General features: G+C 38.6%; 1 protein-coding gene across 1 annotated transcript; it reads right to left on the bottom strand.

Annotated features, from left to right (window-relative positions):
* Positions 1–841: 841 nt before the first annotated feature.
* Positions 842–18,808, bottom strand: aldocb (aldolase C, fructose-bisphosphate, b). Its single transcript, XM_041801073.1, has 9 exons — positions 18,680–18,808; positions 9,367–9,483; positions 6,990–7,201; positions 6,195–6,249; positions 5,939–6,099; positions 5,775–5,858; positions 5,505–5,679; positions 2,049–2,248; positions 842–1,955 (listed from the first exon to the last, which is right to left on the bottom strand). Exons 2-9 carry the CDS (start codon positions 9,476–9,478, stop codon positions 1,863–1,865), a joined length of 1,092 nt encoding a protein of 363 aa, XP_041657007.1. The 5' UTR covers positions 9,479–9,483; positions 18,680–18,808; the 3' UTR covers positions 842–1,862.
* Positions 18,809–19,730: the final 922 nt, after the last annotated feature.

Genomic DNA, 19,730 nt, shown 5'->3' with positions numbered 1-19,730 from the left:
AAGCAATAAGAAAATAACATTACCTGTTTCAAACAGTTGTTTTTAAATCCTTTATTTTAAACACAAGTTTCGAAGCTGTCTAAATGTCATATATTATCCAGTTTTTTAAAATTAATTGTTTTATCAGTAACTATACAACCACTTAAGAGTATTACTTATATTCATAAAAAATAAATATTAGTACTGGTATTTATGCAGAAAAGTAAGGGAAACTGATTTTTTTATTTTCATATAATTGAAGTAAAAGAATATTATTTATGAATGGACCAGAGCTGCAGAAACAGGGCATGAATAGTGATTATTGTTGACTGAAATCTTAATGCAATGACAATTAACATTGAGACATTATATGTCACTTATCATACAACTTTTATTTATCCAGCTTTTAATTTTTATTATACCATTCATTGAAGAACTGAAGGGAGATTTGTGGTCAGATTAAACATGAATGACATCTAAATAACATGGAGAATGATTTAAAATTAAATTGTGAAATCAAGAAACAACCATCAAGCCTAAGGCTTCAAGTCTACCTGTGATTCAGTCTTCCTCAAATTTTTGATATGTTATTTAGTGCAATTAATGACAAGCCTGCAGATAGTCATTTTTTTTAAATCAATTGACAGCTCTAAATTTGACATGCCTAAACAGATAGAAAATCTGAAAAAAATTAGGATAAAATTATATCAACAATCCAATATTATATGTACCATGTCGTGTGCACCATTACATCCCTAATGCTAGATGACTATAAGGCATCAAAATGCAAAAAAATACAGCAGCATATAAAGGAAAAAAGGGCACAGACTGGCAGAAATAATGTCACACAAAAAGATCATAGTTATATTTTCTTTTAGTTTTATTGGTCTCCACTATTTGACACACCAAGTGCTTCAAGAACAATATATTAACATCACAAACATCACAGTAATCCAACACAGCAGTGACTGTTTCCCCGTGCTGACCCCACACACTGGTCCATGTTAACAGAAACCATCTCCTCTCCCTGTGGGGTGAGCGGGGGGGAATCAGGGGGAGATGGGAACACACGAGCATCAAATGATATTGACACCTTCACACAACTGAATACATTAAGTACTGTGTGTAATTTAAAGCTAATGTTATACTGAGATTAGACACACAAGATGTTTTCTCTGATTAGTGGTGATCAAAAGCGTGAACAGAAAGGTTAGAATGAATCCCGGTGTGTAGTCGTTCTATCACAGAGGGTCTGCTGACCTCTGCTGGAGCTACAGCTGTCTGAAAGTAGAACACAGTACAACGCCATAAAAACATCCGACTCAATCTGAAGAGTCTCGCCCCATAACAGACACACTGATGCCACTAGTAGTCGGTTGGTCCCGCTGTCAGGAAGGATGTTAGTGTAGCAGTTTAAAGACGAGGCAATAATGCGTTCAGACAGAAGCAAAACACTGACATTCACCTTTCCCTGCTTGGGAGGGGCTCAAGATGTATCAAATGGGGGAGGTGGTGTGGTTAAAAAGAGGCATGATAAATACTGGCTGATTATCTTGATCCACTTTAAATTTTGCAGCTTCTACATACCCGTCTCTGAGCTTTAGAGTTTGAAACGACAAGTTGTTGCTTTAACTTCAGTTATGAATTGTTTAAAATCTTTTTTGATTTGTCTGATTAAAATGAAAGAAAAACAAGCTTGTTCCCTTTATAGTTTCACATTATGTTTTTAAACACACATATCTAATAAAGTACTTTTGATAACTCTGACAATTTAAAGTACAGCAGACAGCGCAGGCCAGTGATTGATGGAGGAGTAAAGAGGGAAATAGCAGAGCAGATATAAGACTACGACTAGGCCACCGTTAAGTGTGGTCGTTAGATGTTTAGTAGGCGTGGTTAGCCGCAAACAAGGACTGCCCTGCGGCGCCACCGGCTCCTGTAGACTCGTAATTGCCAAGTGCAGCCAGACCGTTTGCCTAGATAAAAGACAAAAACAGACTGATTAACAATACTGCACACTTTTGATCTGCTAAGATGTGTTTAAGGTGTATTTTTGTCTTTTTTCTGACCTCAGCACGCTTGATGAACTCTTCGGTGGCGGCCTTCTCATTGTTCAGGTCTCCTCTCCATGCGTTCAAGGCGGAGGCCTGCAGAGCGCGGCCGTAGGAGAAGGTCAGGGCCCAAGGCTTGGCCAGCGGGCAGTTGTTGATGGAATTAAGGTTCACGCTGGCTTCCTCCTCAGACTGGCCACCAGACAGGAAGGTCACTCCTGAGGAAGAGAAAAGAACAGACAGACATTATGTCTCTGATCAAACAGACTCTCAAAGATCATTTAAGGTCTTAGACTAGGAGGAAACTTTCATGATGTGTCCATTTTTGACAGCCTCTAAATACAAAGCGGAACAATTGAGCTCTTAGCTCACACCATTGAAGGACAAGGCATTTCCTTTCACTTTGATGCAGATGACACCTAGCTATACATACTGTCTGGGCATACAGGTCTGACATAGATTTGGCTGAGCCCCTAAAACTGAGCTAATGGGCCCTCCATAGTTTTGATTTATGATATCAACACATGTGTGTTGGATCAGCAGAATTGGTGCTAGCTTCCTGGCTAACAGTTACCTGATTTTGGAGCTGAAACATGTATGAAGCTATTATTGGTTTCTGATTTTGAAATAACTTGTGCCGCTTTTTAACCAATTTTAACAGTTTTCTGTCCATATGCCACTATTGTTTGCCACTATCAATTTTGTGCACTTATTAGCCTTCTTTAACTTTTTTTTAACCCGTTTTGCAACATTTAAATCCCTTTTCATCACCTTCTCCCTCATGTTTTTGCCAATTTTAACAAGATGTCACTGTTTTTTATGGCAATTTTTGTTCATTTTTAACCCCTTTTGACACTTCTAACCTATTTTCATTTTTTATGAAAAGGGGTCTATATTTTGAAGAAGGCTTTATCCCACTACTTTATACTATACTACAAAAATATTTGTAGCTTTGATAAAAAATGGTTACTCTCCAGGTTGAAAAATATGGTTATCACAGCTTAACTTTACAATGGATCATGATTTTGCCCGTCTCCATGGACCCCCATTTGGCTGGTCCCCAGAAAGCTCTCCCTTTTATCCCCTCTTATGGGCAGCCTTGGACCTGGGTAAGCTGAGCATCCTTAAAAGTTGTTTGGATGATGTGAAGAGCTGTATGTCTGGTAACTTTCTACGATTAAATGATGACAAAACTGAGATACATGTCAGTGGGTCCCAGCTCATCACAGAGGAAGGGCTGCCATCTGCTGGTTCCCCTTTTAATAACATAAAGCCTGTTACAAAAAGTCTAGCAGTTGTTTGAAAGTAATGTAACTTTTTAAAAACATACTAAACTTATGCAATTCTGTTTTAATCATATAAGAAATATACTTAAAAAATACAATTTCAAAGACATAGAAACCCCTTTACTTGCTTTTATATCCTCATGACTACATTACTGTAACAGCCTTTTTACCTGCCTGAACCAAAAAGATATTTACTGCCTGCAGATGGTTCAAAACTCAGCGTCCAGGCTTTTAAATAAATTAAGGAGATCTGAGTCTCTCTACACAAACTTCCTGTACATTTTAGAATTGATTTTAAGATTTTACAGATAACTCTTAAAGCTCTCAATGACTTGCCTCCAACAAACATTTTAGATACCTACATTTTAGCACTTCAACCCTGCATGAGCCAGCACATACTCTGAGATCCTCGAGCAGGGGTCTCTTAGCTGTACCAGGGGCCCAGCTGAGAACTAAAGGGGACAGTCCGTGCCCTGAGGCTCTGGAATACCCTGCCTGAGGGAATCAGATTTGCTGAGTTGGTGACCTCTTTTAAATTTCTTCTTAAGACATACTTCTACCAGAGAGCCTTTCCTGATTTCACTTTTAACAACTTTTATCTATCTGATTTTGAGTTTAACACGTTTTGATCTTTTTAACCCGTACCTGCCTGATTTAATTTTTATTTGATCTGCTTTGTTGTCTCTGCTGCTTATGAAGCACTTTGTAACTCTGTTTTGAAAAGTGCTCTATAAATAAAGATTATTATTATCATATTTAGTCGTATGGCTGTGGCTATTAAATAATGAGACCACGCTTATGAGGATAAAACCACATGGCTCACAGTCACTTCAAGTGTTATATATTAAAGGAGGGGTATTCACGCAAAACTGATGGAAGTTTCTAATAAGTCACATCTTTAGTTCACTGTTAGCTACTGACTAAAGTGCATGTGTTTATGCTAAGGTATTAAAAGTGATTAGCTAGCACTTAACTAAAGACGTCACTTATTGAAAAATTACAGCAGTTGTAAGTGAATCCCCAACCTTTAATATATAACACTTGATGTGACTGTGAACCATGTTGTTTTATTCTCGTTTCATTAATTATCTATAGCTCTATTAATCTGAATAAGGTTGCAGCAAGCTTCATGCTATAAAGGAGGAGGCTGGGGTGGGGGAGGTTAGACTTTGCCAGCAGCAGCAGCGTGGTGCTTTAGCATTAATGCAAGCAGGGATTAGTGAGAAGTACGTCATATTAAAATACACCACTGTGTTGAGAGAAAGAGATGTGATTGGCTGTGGGAGCTTGGAGGCAATAATTGGGATCAGCTTCATAAGCGCAGTCTCATTATTTATTAGCCATACCTCATATTTGTACTTGTAGTGGGATAAAAATTCTTCTTTACTTCAAGTGTTTAATGTGCATCTGACATTGACTAATAGGTGTGTTTAAAAAAGCGTCTGTTTCAGCAGCCCTCTGTTTATCATTGTCCGACACCCACCCAGCCACAGAGGTGACACATAAAATGATATAAAATAAACCCATCTCCTCTCTAATGGTCTTGTTTGCTTCTGTAGGTCATTAGACATCAGTGCTAATGTTAGTTGGTTTCATAAGCAGCTACAAATCTCCTCATAAGAGCTTAAATATCAGAGGAGGGACGATTCATTCTAATCCAATTAATCCAGCAGTAGGCAGTATCTGAATTAAGGCAGGTTGTCAGCGCAATTGACAGGTTCATATGAAATCCTAATATGAATACCCCACATCAGAGCAAAGCAGAGCAACTAAAACATACAACAAATTAATGATAAGTTGATTGGACTGAGTTTAAATGGAGCAATGTTCCATGTTAACTATTCTGAAAATAGGAAAAATGCTTTGAAACTTTATGAACTGATCTTAATCCTCTCTTAAATACTATTTTTACACCAACGTGTTTTCTAGCACCAATTGAGGCTTTTTTAAGTCTGTATATAAAATAGTAACAAAGTTAAGTTTGTTGAAAGGTGTTTCAGATCATCCATCTCTTGCATTCACTAGTATATAGGGACAAAATATTAAGAAATCCTGTCAGTATAATGCAGTCTAAATCAACAAATCTTAACTGAAGCAGAGCTGTAGTTTTTGATCATATTTCACTGTGACTGACTGATAACACAATAATCTGACAAACTTCTGCGTCTCATATCTGTGTGTCTCTGACCTGTAACTGCAGGAGGCACAGTGCGGCGCAGGGCAGTGACGGTAGCCATGGCGATTTCCTCGCTGCTGTACTTGTTGGGGCAGGAGTGTCCGGCTGTGACCATGTTGGGTTTCAGCAGAGTCCCCTCCAGATAAACGTGGTGGTCTGAAAGAGCCTTGTACACGGCAGCTAGAACCTGACAGCAGGAGACAGACACGTATGATTAAAGACAGTGAAATCTAAACTTTGTGGGATGTATACAGTAGAAAGTGTTGTTATGTACTCACTGACCTTCTCAGTGACGTACTGGCAGCGCTTCAGGTCATGATCTCCATCAGGAAGGATCTCAGGCTCCACAATAGGAACAATACCATTCTAGGAGAAACAAAGTGAAATTTTAATGGAAAATCTTTAATCTGTTTAATAAATGGTTCATGCAGTAATCTCATACTAACCTGCTGGCAGATGCTAGCATATCTTGCCAGGACGTTAGCATTCTCAAAGATGGCTAGCTCAGACGGCGTGGTCTCGCTGATCTTCAGCACACAGCGCCACTTAGCAAAGTCTGCGCCGTCTTTTTTGTACTGTGCACAACGTTCAGACAGCCCGTCCAGACCTGCAGCCATGAGAAGGGGCATTTGTTAGAAACACTACGATGGAGTTCTCTAATGCTAACAAGGTTTAGGATCCTGCATTCATCACGACTCCTACCCTGAGTGGTGGTCTCTCCATTTGTTCCAGCCAGGGGCACAACACCTTTGTCCACCTGTTGAAAGGTTAAAGGAAGATATCTGAAGCATGTGATAAAGACATTTAGTAATAAAAATCATATATTTAAAAGATTTATACTAAATATTTTCTATGAAAAAGATTATTAGCTTTACTTATCACATACTGGACAGGTATGTTTCATCAGACACAGATAAATGGTAATAAATGTTGTATATTCATGCATGATAAGGAAAATTAATGAAAGGAAAAGCCCATAAAAGATGGGAAGCTGACCTAAAAGAACTAAAACAGACTTCAAATGAAACAAAAAATCCTTCTTGAATGTCTTTAAAATCAGCCAGTGCATGTGTTTTTATATCATACTGAGCAGATAAACAAAACTCTTGAACATTTGTCCTTAAGGATCTTAACCCAGTTCATCTTGTTGACCTGACCCGCTGTTATGGGTGGGTCTGTGTGTATCTAAACATGCTGGTAGTGAGTCTGTTTCCATATACAGTGGAGGAGACCTTTAAGTTTTATCAACCATTGGACAATGACTGCTAACCTGAAAATCTAAGCTGGATTTTAATTTGGACGTGGCTCCACACAGAGTTAAACTTCCTCATGAAGCTGAGACAGACTGAAGACAATACGCTGTAAGCCAGAAGTGTTTGAGCTGTTTGGGTGACATGTTGCAATGCCAGGTGAAAATGACAAGTTCCTGATTTAAAGGTCTAGATTTTTGGGTGTGTCTTTCTATCAGTGCTGAACTACAACATAAACATTAGGTACCTTGATGCCAACAACAATGCCGCGATCTTTGATGAGCTTTGCAAAGTTAGTGCCGTCATCTGTGCTCTGGTAGAGGGTTTCGTGGAAGAAGATGACCCCTCCAATGCATTTGTCAATGCGCTCGTCGGCTGTGAAGAGCAGCTGGCGGTAACGGCGCCTGTTCTCCTCCGTGTTCTCAACCCCGATGGGGTTCAGACGTTTGGCCATGCTGCCTGTAAATCAAGCAAACGTAAGTTAATATGTGACTCCTGTTAAGAAACAGTTCAGAAATGAGTATGCGACTGAATTATCTTTGGATTGTAATAACAGATGTTTTTAATGTGAAAGAAATGTTTTATGCATGATTATATAAAATGCATTCTCTCCCTACAGAAACTCACTGAACCCCAGAACCAGCAGACAGAATGATGCATGTTTAAACAGACTTGTCATTACATGAACACTCACTAGACTCCATCTCTACTTTATAACTGCACAGTGTGTGTAATACTCATTCAGAAAAATTGCTAAAGTTAAATGTCTGTCTGACAGAAAATTCTCAGGCATGGCTCAACATACAATACAACATTTTTAAAAAACAAAGACAATCAACACAAAAACAATCCATTCCTAAATAGAGGAAAAGTGTCTTATTTAATAAATTAAAATGGACAAAATTAGAGAATTATTTAAACTACTGTTGTTGTTTGTTGTGCTGGTTGACCGTGAATATGAAGTGGTAAAAACTAACACTCGGGGGATTGTTTTTTTTTTTTTTTTTTTTTTAAAAGGTAATCATGGCAGTAGGAATAACGTCGCCACTCATGCTGTTGCACTTAACATGCAACACAGTAAACGGGCAAAAGCCTGTGTTTTTCCTCACCAGGTTCGATGAATGTGATAACTGCGACAAAGGCAGAGCTTATCAGGCTGTCTGGGGCTTTAACACAAGCTAGGTCATCTCAGTTTACCTTTAGCTCAGCTCTGTAGTGATTCAGCTTAAAAAACTCTTTAAAGGTGTGTTTAAACTCACGACTCACTTATGGTAAGTCCGTGCTGGGTCCAAGGAGCGAGCCTAGGCATTAAATGAATGTCAGAGATGCAGCTGGAAACACTGCAGCCAATTTAAGTCGCTGTTGAAGCGAAGTTAAATTAATGATAAACATGCTACTTCCATCAATTCCTTTACCGTTAAACTGTATTTGTTATTGTTTCTCACTTGCTTTTATTGTGAATGCCCCCATTGGGAAATGTGGTATAGTTAATATCAGCTTGACACACCTCAGCACTACAGAAGAGAAACTCAACACTACAGTAGTTACAAAGAATTTAACACAGAGAGACTTAAATCTATCCTGTGAGCCTCTCCTGAGACATGAGTTCAGTCTGACCTCACAGGTTTGTTTTAGGGGGAGAGGTTTTGTTGCACCTGAGTATGCATTTAAAGGTCTTACCTATTTCAATTACCATGATATAATACCCTTACCGCGAAGGGCAAGAAAAATACCGTAATATGATACTAAGGCCATATCGCCCAGGCCTACAACACAGTCAAGCAAATGCCAATGGCATCTGTTACGGTAGTATGCAAATAAAGCTTTCTTTGAGATTAGCTGTGCTTACATTAACAGATTCTGTGCTAGTATTACAACAGGCAAAAGAATCACTCTAAAGCTGCTTTTTATCTGCAAAATCTGTTAAAACAGGATCAGATTTCAGCTCCAGCCTCAGCTCCTGCACCTTCTCCTCCAACCACTTCTCAGAAATCGTATATTACCTATCATCTACATGCACACAGCACTGGTCCACATTAACTTTAGCTAGGGATGCAGCAGAGCTTTAAGGATGCAATGACAGCCCAAAGGGTCAGATACAAACATGTGTGCAGACTGATGTCAAACCTGCTGGAGTCCCATCATTTAAGACTCTTTAATACTTTCAAAAACCTTAATTTTGGCAAAATAATTTGAGAACTTTCTATACTTTTAAAGACTCTGTAGATGCCCTGGTATAGGACAATTGTGTTTGTTAAAATAAACAAGATGAGGAACTTAAAAAAATGATTGCATATTAAATTGCAATTGCACTGTTGGGGAAGATCTGTAATCAGATTACTTCCCCAAATCAATCAGCCCTAATCAAATTTTTACTACAATCATGCCACAGTTTCAGAACCTGGAGACAATCCTCGACCTGAACTACTAAGCAAAGACAACTGCTGTGATTCTTCTGGACTTTATTACGCATATTAGTAGCTACTGAATGAATTACCATTCTGCAGGAATTTTATGTGAAAATAAAGTATATTTGGTGCAAACTGATTTCAAAGATGTTTGAACCAAATGATAGTCTTTTAATGTGATTTTTGAGATTCATTATTGTGTGAATAAAAACATACCGGTGGACTCATCAGCTGCGAGGATGCCCTTTCCTGGAGCGACTATCCTCTGAGCGATGCCCTGCAGCTCCTTCTTCTGCTCAGGAGTCAGTGCGGGGTACTGGTGAGTCATGATGGCTGAAAGAGAGAGAGAGAGAGCCATGGAGATCACATTGTTTCACGGTATGTCGACCTGGAAGAATGCCCAGCACTGGCCCCATTTTTTGTCCCTCTATTGTCCTTGAACACGGCTACGTCACAGGCTCAGTGTGCGTGAGGTGAAATGTGATAAATACAACTGAAAGAGAACAAGGCAGATAGAAATAGTTCTGAATGTGGCTGTCATTTAGATGCTTTCTTAGAGACACTCCTGTCTGCGGTTTAATCTGTCTGTTTCAGCTCACAGGATAATTCATTCTCTGATCTGGTCATACTGGTGGGATCAGCTGCTCTGTCGACGACGTGCTGACATGCACACACATGCTTCAAACCAGATTATTTTGTTCCCCATTCCCTTCTTCACTCCGCTGTAAATAAGCAGTTACGTAACCCTTGCCTCCCCTCCCTTCTCCCGTCCATCCGCGCAGAGAAGACAGAGAGGAACATTATGTAACAGAGCTCCTATACACTCTGCTTCCAGACCTCATTACAGCTGCAGGAATGGATGCAGCACGGTTCGATTCTCTCTCCTCAGTAACACTTTCCCTGTTTCCCATAATGTCATTAAATCACTCTTTGTGCATGGCATGTAACCTTGCCTTTTATTTCACTTCTTTACGTTTTTCCTACCCCCTTCAATGTCATTTTAAACTCCTGCTGTTCTATCTGCCACTGCTCTTTAATAAAAAATAAACTAGCATGGGATTTGTAAATTTCCGTACAACCTAAATCGCATCACGCCCACTAATGCCAGAGAACATGTTGTGACTTCTCTTTCTGGTCGACTGCACCGGATTGCCCTGCCGCTCCCATTGAAAAACATCAATGACTGTAGCACTGTTAAAACAATGAGAGTTCATCAGCTATAGACGAACCTGTTTGATGGCTAGAGTTACAAAAGATCCAATCAGCTCAGGAAAGAGAGACAGAGCTGTAAGACAAAACCAGAAACTTAATTATCACTGTAGATATGTTTTATGATACTGTATCAAATTGTCTGTTATTCAGTAACAGCTGAGAGGAAAGGATTTACTTTAGTTATCTTTTGGTCCAGACTGCACAAAAAGTAATGCCATAATGTTTGGGGTGACGAACCTTCCCCTGAACACATTTTCAACGACAGTTCAGGCTCTCTGGCCTACTTAGCTTTTTTTAACATTTAAAGGAATAAAACATATTAAAATAAACTGGCAAAATAAATCATATTTGAATTAAGAATAATACTACATCCTCCAAAAGGTCTTCAATGAATAAAAATAAAAAAAACAAAATTTCTAAATACAAGTTATTTTATTAACATCTTGACATATTGATACCCTTTCCTCCAATCGGGAAATTTTCCAGCTGACCTTGAACACATCAAAATATAACCATTAGCTTGTTAAGTGCGCTAATCAACGTCTATCCTGCCAATTTCAACATAGACTTCAGTATTGGATTATTTTTTTTAACTGATGGGACCTGCTACAAAGTTTGACTACACATACCTTTACATCCTCACAGGTACGGCTATAGAATGCAAAAGCAGATACCACTTGCCTGTTAGCATGAAAAATAGAGATGCAGCGATTGTAAAAATCAGGGCCCATGCTGGTATCAATGTTTAAATTGATTGATTTAGCTGATGGTTGATACCGATGGTTTTTAAATCACTTCTCTTGGAGTAAAACTCCCATAATGTCTACTTAATGGGTCTCAAACTTACAGCCCGCGGGCCAATTATGGCCCATGGGAGATTTTTTTTGCCCCCCCCCACTTGACATCAAAGTGTAGTGCTAGTGCGGCCCGTGCCTTTTATGCATGCACACTGCAGCCTCAGTTACAAAATTCAACCAGTTTCTGCTGCCAATTAACAACACTGCAGTTGTAAAGCCAACAAAAGACTCAATTCATATCATATCCATGATATGAATAAGCATGAAGAGATAAGAACAAGAATTCAAAATAGGTGCCTTAATCCCCAAATGCTTTTAAGTAACATACTGCAGTCAATAAAACACGCTCTTTTGATGTCTTCATAATAAAACAATCTTCCGGTTGTTATGGTTGAGGGCATCAGTGATTTTTGCTTGGTCCAGGGCTCGGGTTCTGTCTGAGTTCATTGCCAGCAGTACCAGGTTGCTCGTCCGAGAGTGGCATATTTAACTCCAGGTCTTGTCAAATGGTAAAAATTCCTGGCTGTCCTATGACATGAGAGGTCAGCATGATTAGTCTTGATGCAGTGCTAAAATGCATCCAAAATGACTAACCCTAACCCAGTCTATCACGCGTGTAGGGATGTCAGGGGGATTCAGATAGAGTGGACATGCAGAAGAACAACTGTAGGGCTCATACATGTGTTTAAAGTCAAGTTTTCACTCAGCAGGTGAGGGTTTGCAGCTCTTAAAAAAAGTAATAGCACAGCAGTGCGATGAATCTCTGCAGGATCCTGTCTCATTCGCTCTTGCTCTCTCCCTCCCTCCTTTCTCTCTCTTATTCTCCTTTCTGGACTCTGTGCACTGATCCAAGGTCAGGTGAAATTGGGCCAGATCAGGTTTTGTGAACAGGTAGCTGTTTTAAAGCCATGAACAGTCATGCTGAATGTAAATTTAATGAATAATCCAGTCTTGTAAATTCGTCATCAGTGGATTCTAAAAACGTTAAAATCTGTAAAAAATGTCATATGTTACAAGGACAGCATATTTTTGCCTATCCTGTTTAGATTACTTGCAAGAAATTTCTCTTTCTAAAGTAGCTAATTAACCTTTTCGTGTGTAAACATGCAGCACTCATTAAATGGTACCTGCATCTAATAATGGATCATTTCTCTATCAGTCGTTGGGCAGATTGATATTGCTAAAAAACTGTCCGGCCCACAGGATGTCTTGGAGCAAATCTGGCCCCTTACCCTAAATGAGTTTGAAACCCCTGGTCTAAACTGCCTTTGATATTTGTCCATAAAAACAGATCAGGGTTTATCCAACATGTGTCTTCCTCTGCACAGTAATGAGCTGCTCCTCTGAGTCAGCTGTTAGGTGTGCTATCTGCTAGCATTAAATTGATACGACACAACAGATAAAGATCACATATAAATGGGTATCAGTTCATGCCCACATTATTTGCTGATTGTTATCTGTGAAAAGTGCCAGTAACAGCTGATGCTGATGCGTCTGAGCATCCCTAATAAAAAAGAAAACTATTTTCGACTCAGATTCAATTGATACCTTCAGTGTGATTTAAGATTGAATATATAGCTGAAATATTTGAAATGTACTGTGATCTTTATCATATTGCCAATTTGCCCACTTGCTGAAAACATACCCGTAAAAAGAGCCGGACAGAATCTTCAACAAACATTAAAATGTTCAATCTTTTGGCTGAGACAATGAATCCCAAACTGCTCCTACTGCCACATCCTTGGTGTATGACAGCGTATAGATGTGCATGAATGAGATTAGCACTTAACAGCCTCCACTATCAGTATGTACGTGGTTGTGAATGGTTGATCTGCACTGTAAAAAAAACCAAAAACTAGATAAGTCCTATACAAGCTCAAGTCTACCATTTAATTCAAGATTGGCTTATGTTGCTCAGGATCTAATGAGGATAAAGTAATTTGATAAAATAGGGGAGAAGACAACAGGATCCTTTCGGATAGCGGTGTACAGGAATTAAAAGGTTGTGAAACTGACACCGAAAGTTTTCTGAATAATTAAACAAATGCAGCACTTTATCTTTACAGGGCAGTTTTATGTTCTTCAGTTCTTAGACTTTGTGGTGCATCATTATATGATCATCTTCCAACATATCAGTTACTGCAAACTCGCTTTATTGTGCCACATATCTTGCAGGATATTTCATCAGGCAGTGTATCCTATTGCATTGTGAGTCTGCCTAGTGATTCCCACCTCTACTGACAAATAAGCAAGTAAATCAATCCAATTAGGATAAACAGTATTTCATTTGTATATAAAGAGAAATCTTAGTGTAACGACAATGGATGTCAAAACTACAATCCTTCATAACGCGGCTTCACCAGTTATGGTAAAAACACACTGAATAAAGTGTTGAGCATATCTTAAGAATAAACTTCTATGATAACGGACTTCCTAATGAGACTGACATGCTGCAGCAGGACACTGTCTATATCCTTTGTGTTAATCCTCAGCTTAAAGCTATGAGATTACAAACTTTAAAGCTCACATAGACCTCTCAATGACAACAGTGCAGTTATTAGACCACTAATGTCGAGTACAGCTTGCTGCTGGTAGTCAAATTCAACATGCAGATGAAACTAAAGACCTCACACCTGCAGGGAAGAATCCGTCTCCTGAGGGTAAAAGTTAGACCAGAGATGCATGCAGACCCCTCCAGTGAACTACAGAGAGTATTTACACTTGATAAAGGCCAGCTAAAGGGCACTACATCGTGGTTATGTGTGTTTATGTACACACAGCCCTGATTCACTTTTAGTCACACAAAGCTCATGCTCAGCAAATACCTGCTATCTTTTGTGAAGCACCTTCGTGCTTCAACAATATGCTTTCATTGACTCTGGTTCCTGTGGTGTCGACTTTCTGTTGAGGAAACATTGCAAAATAATGTGAGGCAATGGGAAATTTATGCAATATTTAGTCAAAGACAATGGAAAGTTACCAAACGTCAAAGAAAAATGCCTTTTACTGCAGAAAACGTGTTTTTTCTTTTGGAAAATGCAGAGCTAAACACAATAAAGCCTGGAAATGTGACCGGTCATGTTTCTTCATATCAGCTGCAGGGATGAAAAGAGGAGCGTAAAGGACAATGCCTTACAGTTCATTTGTGACCTGAGTCTGACATATGATCAGTGTTGTTCAGGTTAGTCAGTATAACACTGTTTTAAATGCACAAAGAGGTTTTTTGACATCTTTCTGGTTAGGAGCACAGCCTGAGTTTTAATGGCTATTTAAATCCAGTGGATAAAACGTCAAACAGAACAAAATTATACAATGTGGCAGCTATTTCATATAAGGAATAAAATAGCTCAGTTTTACTAAATTACATTAAAGGAAAATAACCTCAAAGTTAAATGAATGACCAAACTATAGAAGCAGAGCTTGTCCCCCTCATCACTGCAGCCTTTTAAAGTCATGTTGTCTCTGTCACTAATGGCGGTATTGTGGCAGCAACACTGACCATCAGGTGACTGTCAGGTGTTTACACTGTGTGTCTGACTCACACTTCTACTTCATCTTCATTATGAGAGGGCTACACAACTGATTAACACAGTTATTAATGATGTTTATATCAGACCTTTTTGTCACGACTGCTCTTCATAAACTCTGGCGACACTGTGTTTCTTATTTTAATATCTGCTGCTCATGTATCTCCAGGAAACACTCTCCATCGACAGGGGAATGAGGCACAAAACAACATGAAGCAAACAACCAATGATTATCACCTCCCGCAGGCCCTCGCACCACAGATGCGAAAAATAATTATTCTATGGTAAAAAACTAAAGGAGGGGTGGACTTAAAAAAAGAGGATTTTTTTACATTGCAGTTGCAGTTTCTCATGTAGTCTACAAACAAAAATGTAATTTCTTCAGGGTAAACCCTCTGAAAGCGTTTGAGGTGTTTTTAATCTTATGTTCTTTAGAAATGACACCACCATTCATTACGATTACTCACACCATGCTGGCGACAGCTCAAACGTGCCTGCTGGAAAAAATGCTCAGTGAAAATGTCTGGTCATCTCCACTTTGCCAACAAGATGGAGGATCATTTTGATTCCTCATACATTATTCATTCAGTTTGCTCACTGAGGTCAAACTAAATGGAAAACCAGGTTAAGATTGAAGAATGAGATGGAGAAAACACTTTAACAACCCAACAACAGCTACCTTTTTAATATTTTAATTGCATATGTTTGACATGAGACAACAATGGCTGTGTTAAGATCAGTGGTGGGCAACTGGTGGCCTGAGGACCACATGTAGCCGTCGTCCTCAATCAATAGGGCCCTCAAGTTGGTCCAACAAATTGTTAAAATAAGGACAAAAATGAAAAAAAAAAAAAAAATTCTACAACTATTGTTCATTACTGGTAAATGTACGCAAGAAAACAGAGGTATAATTAGCTTTAAATGTTGCTGTAAAAGTATTCTATATTCATCTTTTAGTGCATTAGTATAAAAAGCTCAATATGTAATTCAAATAAAGTAAAATAGCCGTTAAGTAACATGTTCAATGAATTGTAAAACAGTTAAAATGTTATATAAGCTGATTCATTTAAGCATCACTATTTGTATCTGCACAATGAAAGCTACAAATTGGTTCCTTTTGCATAATTTTAAGTTACAAAATATGTTAAATCTCACATTTTACAACAATTTGACCCTCTAGCAGTGAAAATAAAAAATATTGTGGCCCTCTTAATAACCAAAGTTGCCCATCTGGTTTAGATGATGCCTTTAATAACATGCATTTATATAACTGTTAAAATATTAAAAATTCAGTGCACTTAGTAAAAGTTTTAATATATCACTACTTACATTTCTAATGAACTCTTTTATGTCAAATGGGTAAGCCCTTTTACCCTGAACATCCACTATAGCTGGTCAGCTGCAGTCATTTTAGGCTGACGTCATGTATGGTTTTAAAGTGTTAAACATTCATTTCTGGAGGCCCATTAATGCCTTCTTTAGTTATTTTTCATTATCATTAGCTCAAGGGCGCTTCAGCAGGGTTCATTCATACTGATGCAGCAGATTCAAGATTCATGATCTAATCAGCAGAAAAGCAACGCAGCAAAAATGTCACTGTGACTCGATTAAAGCTGCAACCTTCTGATTCTATTATGACTGGCTACCACCGACCAGAGACGAGGTTTATCTTCAAAACAATGAGCAGAGTTACCTTCTGATGAAGGACATCACTGCAGGATTTGGTTAAGATATTTTGGAGAGTTTAATAAAAACAGAGTTAAAAGGCACTCTCCTTGGAGCAATATACTATATGATAATAGTGTAAAGGATGTGATCTAAAGACAGCTGAAGTACTCGTGACTTCATTCAACCATCTCCACATCTCTACATGGTGTCTCTTGATTGCAGCCTGTTGCACGTGGTCAGCCTCACCAAGACAAACACGCTTTCTGCACTGCGACATCAAGATGCATCAGCCAACTCCCTCCTGTGGCGTCATGCATAACCCCAGCAAACACTAATCACATTATAATCTCTAATACTGAAATAAATCACCAGTCAAATACATCCCAATAGACAGGAAATAAAGCAACAGGAGGCTGTTCTTCACTGAGTAAACTTATGCTTCATTCAGTGACTCACTTACCAACAGAGGATCAAAAAAATACAACAAATTCAGATTTATCACTTATTTCTACCGCAATATAGCTGCAGCAGACATATCTTAAGCATTACTACAGGCATTGATGTCTTAAACTTTTCCTTCCAACTGTTTATATGGCTATAATACTTGAAACTAATTCATGTCATAAAAAGTAAATATTGTGCTCATAACCAGGAGAAGGAAGTTTGTATATTTGCTCATTGTAATTGTTCATTTCCTTGTTCCTTCACATTACAAGGTGGAGGTGGAGGTGAAATGTCTCCAACATGGCTGAAACGTGCAGAGCGTGCTGGGAGCACAGCGTTCTGTGAGCTGCTGCTGGCCTTGGCAATGATGCACGTCCCTGTGTCTGGGCTCTCTCAACACTCAGGCCTTGATCCAGCAGCACTCAGATACAGAAGCCTATGTATGGAAAAAAAGTCAAGGCTACGTGCACCACAGAGGATGACACTGGAGAAAATGAGCAGATTACAGTGGATGACATCCTCCTGGTAAATACTAGTGTACAAAAATTTCCACCTCGAACAACTTTAAAAAAGTGTGGGATGTTGGACACATTTTGAGTGTTTTTATTGTTAAAAATAGAGGAAAACAATAAGAAAAAGTGGATATAAGGTGCAGATGATTAAAAGGTTATGGTAAATGACTGCCCTTAATATAAACTGCTAAAACAGCAGGATATGATCTTTTGCAGAGCTGAAACTATATGCTATTAAACGTGGTTAATTGACAATGAGATATTATGTAGTTATTAATCATTTAAGGTATGCTGAATTTGAAAGAACAGAAATGCACTGATGCATCCTGTAAGGGGGGGGGGGGGGGGTATTTATTTGTATGTCTTTGGATTTGAGGACATTTTGTACTTTCTTTATTGCAGAAAATAATCCGGAAACTGATGGATGGAAATTACCTGTTACAGCTCTACTTATCTTTTTGAGACTGTAGCTTCAGCATAATTTGAAAGTTCAACTGAGCATGTTTGTGTCTGAATTCATGTTTTTATCATTTCATGTATATTAATATGCAATTCAACAAGCTTAGCTCAGATTTAATTCATTTTCTAGGGGATGAAGATGGAGAAACTGAGCTTTTCTCTCCTAAAGAAGCAGAAAATAGTTGACATTTGAGTGTTTTTTTTATATTTTTCCATCAATCTACTAAATGTCCACTCCATGAATCAATCATTGTAGCACTGCAGTAATCATTAAACTGAAAAATATGCTTTATATTTCATATTCTCGTTAAATGAGTTAAGTTTTCTTAAAATAGGTAAGGTTTGTGCATCTTTATGTATGTTCTATACATTTATTACGCATTAAGTGTGTGTCCTCCTCCTGATCACGCCCCTCCTCTCATCAGAGGTGTACGTGCTGCCAGGCACAGATACACTGACAGGAAACCACAGCCACCATCTGAATACTGAACACGATGTACAGAAATAATAAAATAAAACTATTTAATAACACTGTTTATACTGTTAATCAGGAGGCAGACGCAACCATCTCCGTTTTGACCACTTCCATCCTTGAAGGTCATATTTTCACGCCCTTCCTGTTGCGTATTTCGATGAAGGCGCAAATATAAAACTTTTACTACAATATCAAACAAGACTGAATAACTGAAGCGTATGTTTTTGACAAACAGACAAAAGCAGGCTTACATTAACGAGTCAAAATATTATTAAGTAATTCGAGTCCAACTAGCCAGGAAGATAAGTTAGCATGAGGCTGCGTGGAGCAGCATCACATCCGCATCATCCCTTTTATCAGATTTTTTTCCATTTTGGATTAAATGAACGGACTTTCTGGAGCTGTGGCGTTGTTAGGGTGAGGGTTAGGTCTTACCTGCTGGTGGGTGTCTCTTCGTAGAGAGGGCAGGTAAGCTGGGTGCTGAGGATGCAGGGGAGTCTGCTGTTTCACTGCTGCAACGCAACGTGACCCTTTACAAAAGCCTCGAGCCGGGGGCGGAGCACACGGACCACTGCGTCACCAGACGGAACGACGCTGAATAGCTGACGTGCTGACGTGCACGCGCCGGTTAGAAGCATTGCTCTGGCCCATGGCGAGATTGCAGCGTGACGATGATGATGCATCTTTGAGGAAGGAGAAAAGTAGACTGGAAAAAGTCAGTTGTCCATTTTCTACACTTATTCTGTCACGTTTTAAAATAATAAAACGACATTATAATCCTACAGCGCCAGGGCTGTTTTATACAGTCAACCTTCTTGGAAATAATACCATATCTGAAGGTTAGGTTGGTTTTACATCTTTGATGTAGATGTTAGACTCAGTAAATTTTAGCATCAATTATGGGTTTATTGTCTGTGGATATGTATAGGGGAAGCAGCTCCACTGATCAATCTAAAAATTTGAGAATGAATTTGTTATTGTACACTCAAAGATTTTTTTGTTTGTTATTCATTTTTATTTTTTTAATTTGACATGGAACTAATTTTAATCACCTCTATTGTTCATCTCTTACTTGCTAATAAATGTAGCTCTTGCTATGATTTTTACCAATCACTCTCAGTAATGACCCCCTACTAACCCAACACTGCCTGGCAATTGTATAACTCACGAAGGCGTGCAGCCACCAGGTGATAGGCCCACTTTGGCGTTAAAACCACAGTGCCTGTAAAAAAGTATTCACCCCATTGGATGTGCTGTTTTCAATTTATCATTAAAGAGTTTTTGTTGTATAAAAATAGAAAAATAAGCCAAATTATATTGACCATGATTGGTTGATAAAATCAATAAAAGGATAAAACATCCAAGGGGAAAAATACTTTTTAATGGCACTCTTACTAGAGGTGTCTTTTAATGGGAATTGTCTTGTTTGCTTTTTTTTAGCTCATAAATAGGCATGGGTGATAATTTTAGAGTGTTTCATAACCTG

This window comes from Cheilinus undulatus, linkage group 12 (assembly GCF_018320785.1).
Source record: "Cheilinus undulatus linkage group 12, ASM1832078v1, whole genome shotgun sequence".
NCBI classification, from domain to species: domain Eukaryota; kingdom Metazoa; phylum Chordata; class Actinopteri; order Labriformes; family Labridae; genus Cheilinus; species Cheilinus undulatus.
The sequence above is the reverse complement of the archived record's forward strand: the minus strand, read 5'-3'. Positions and strand labels throughout refer to the sequence as shown.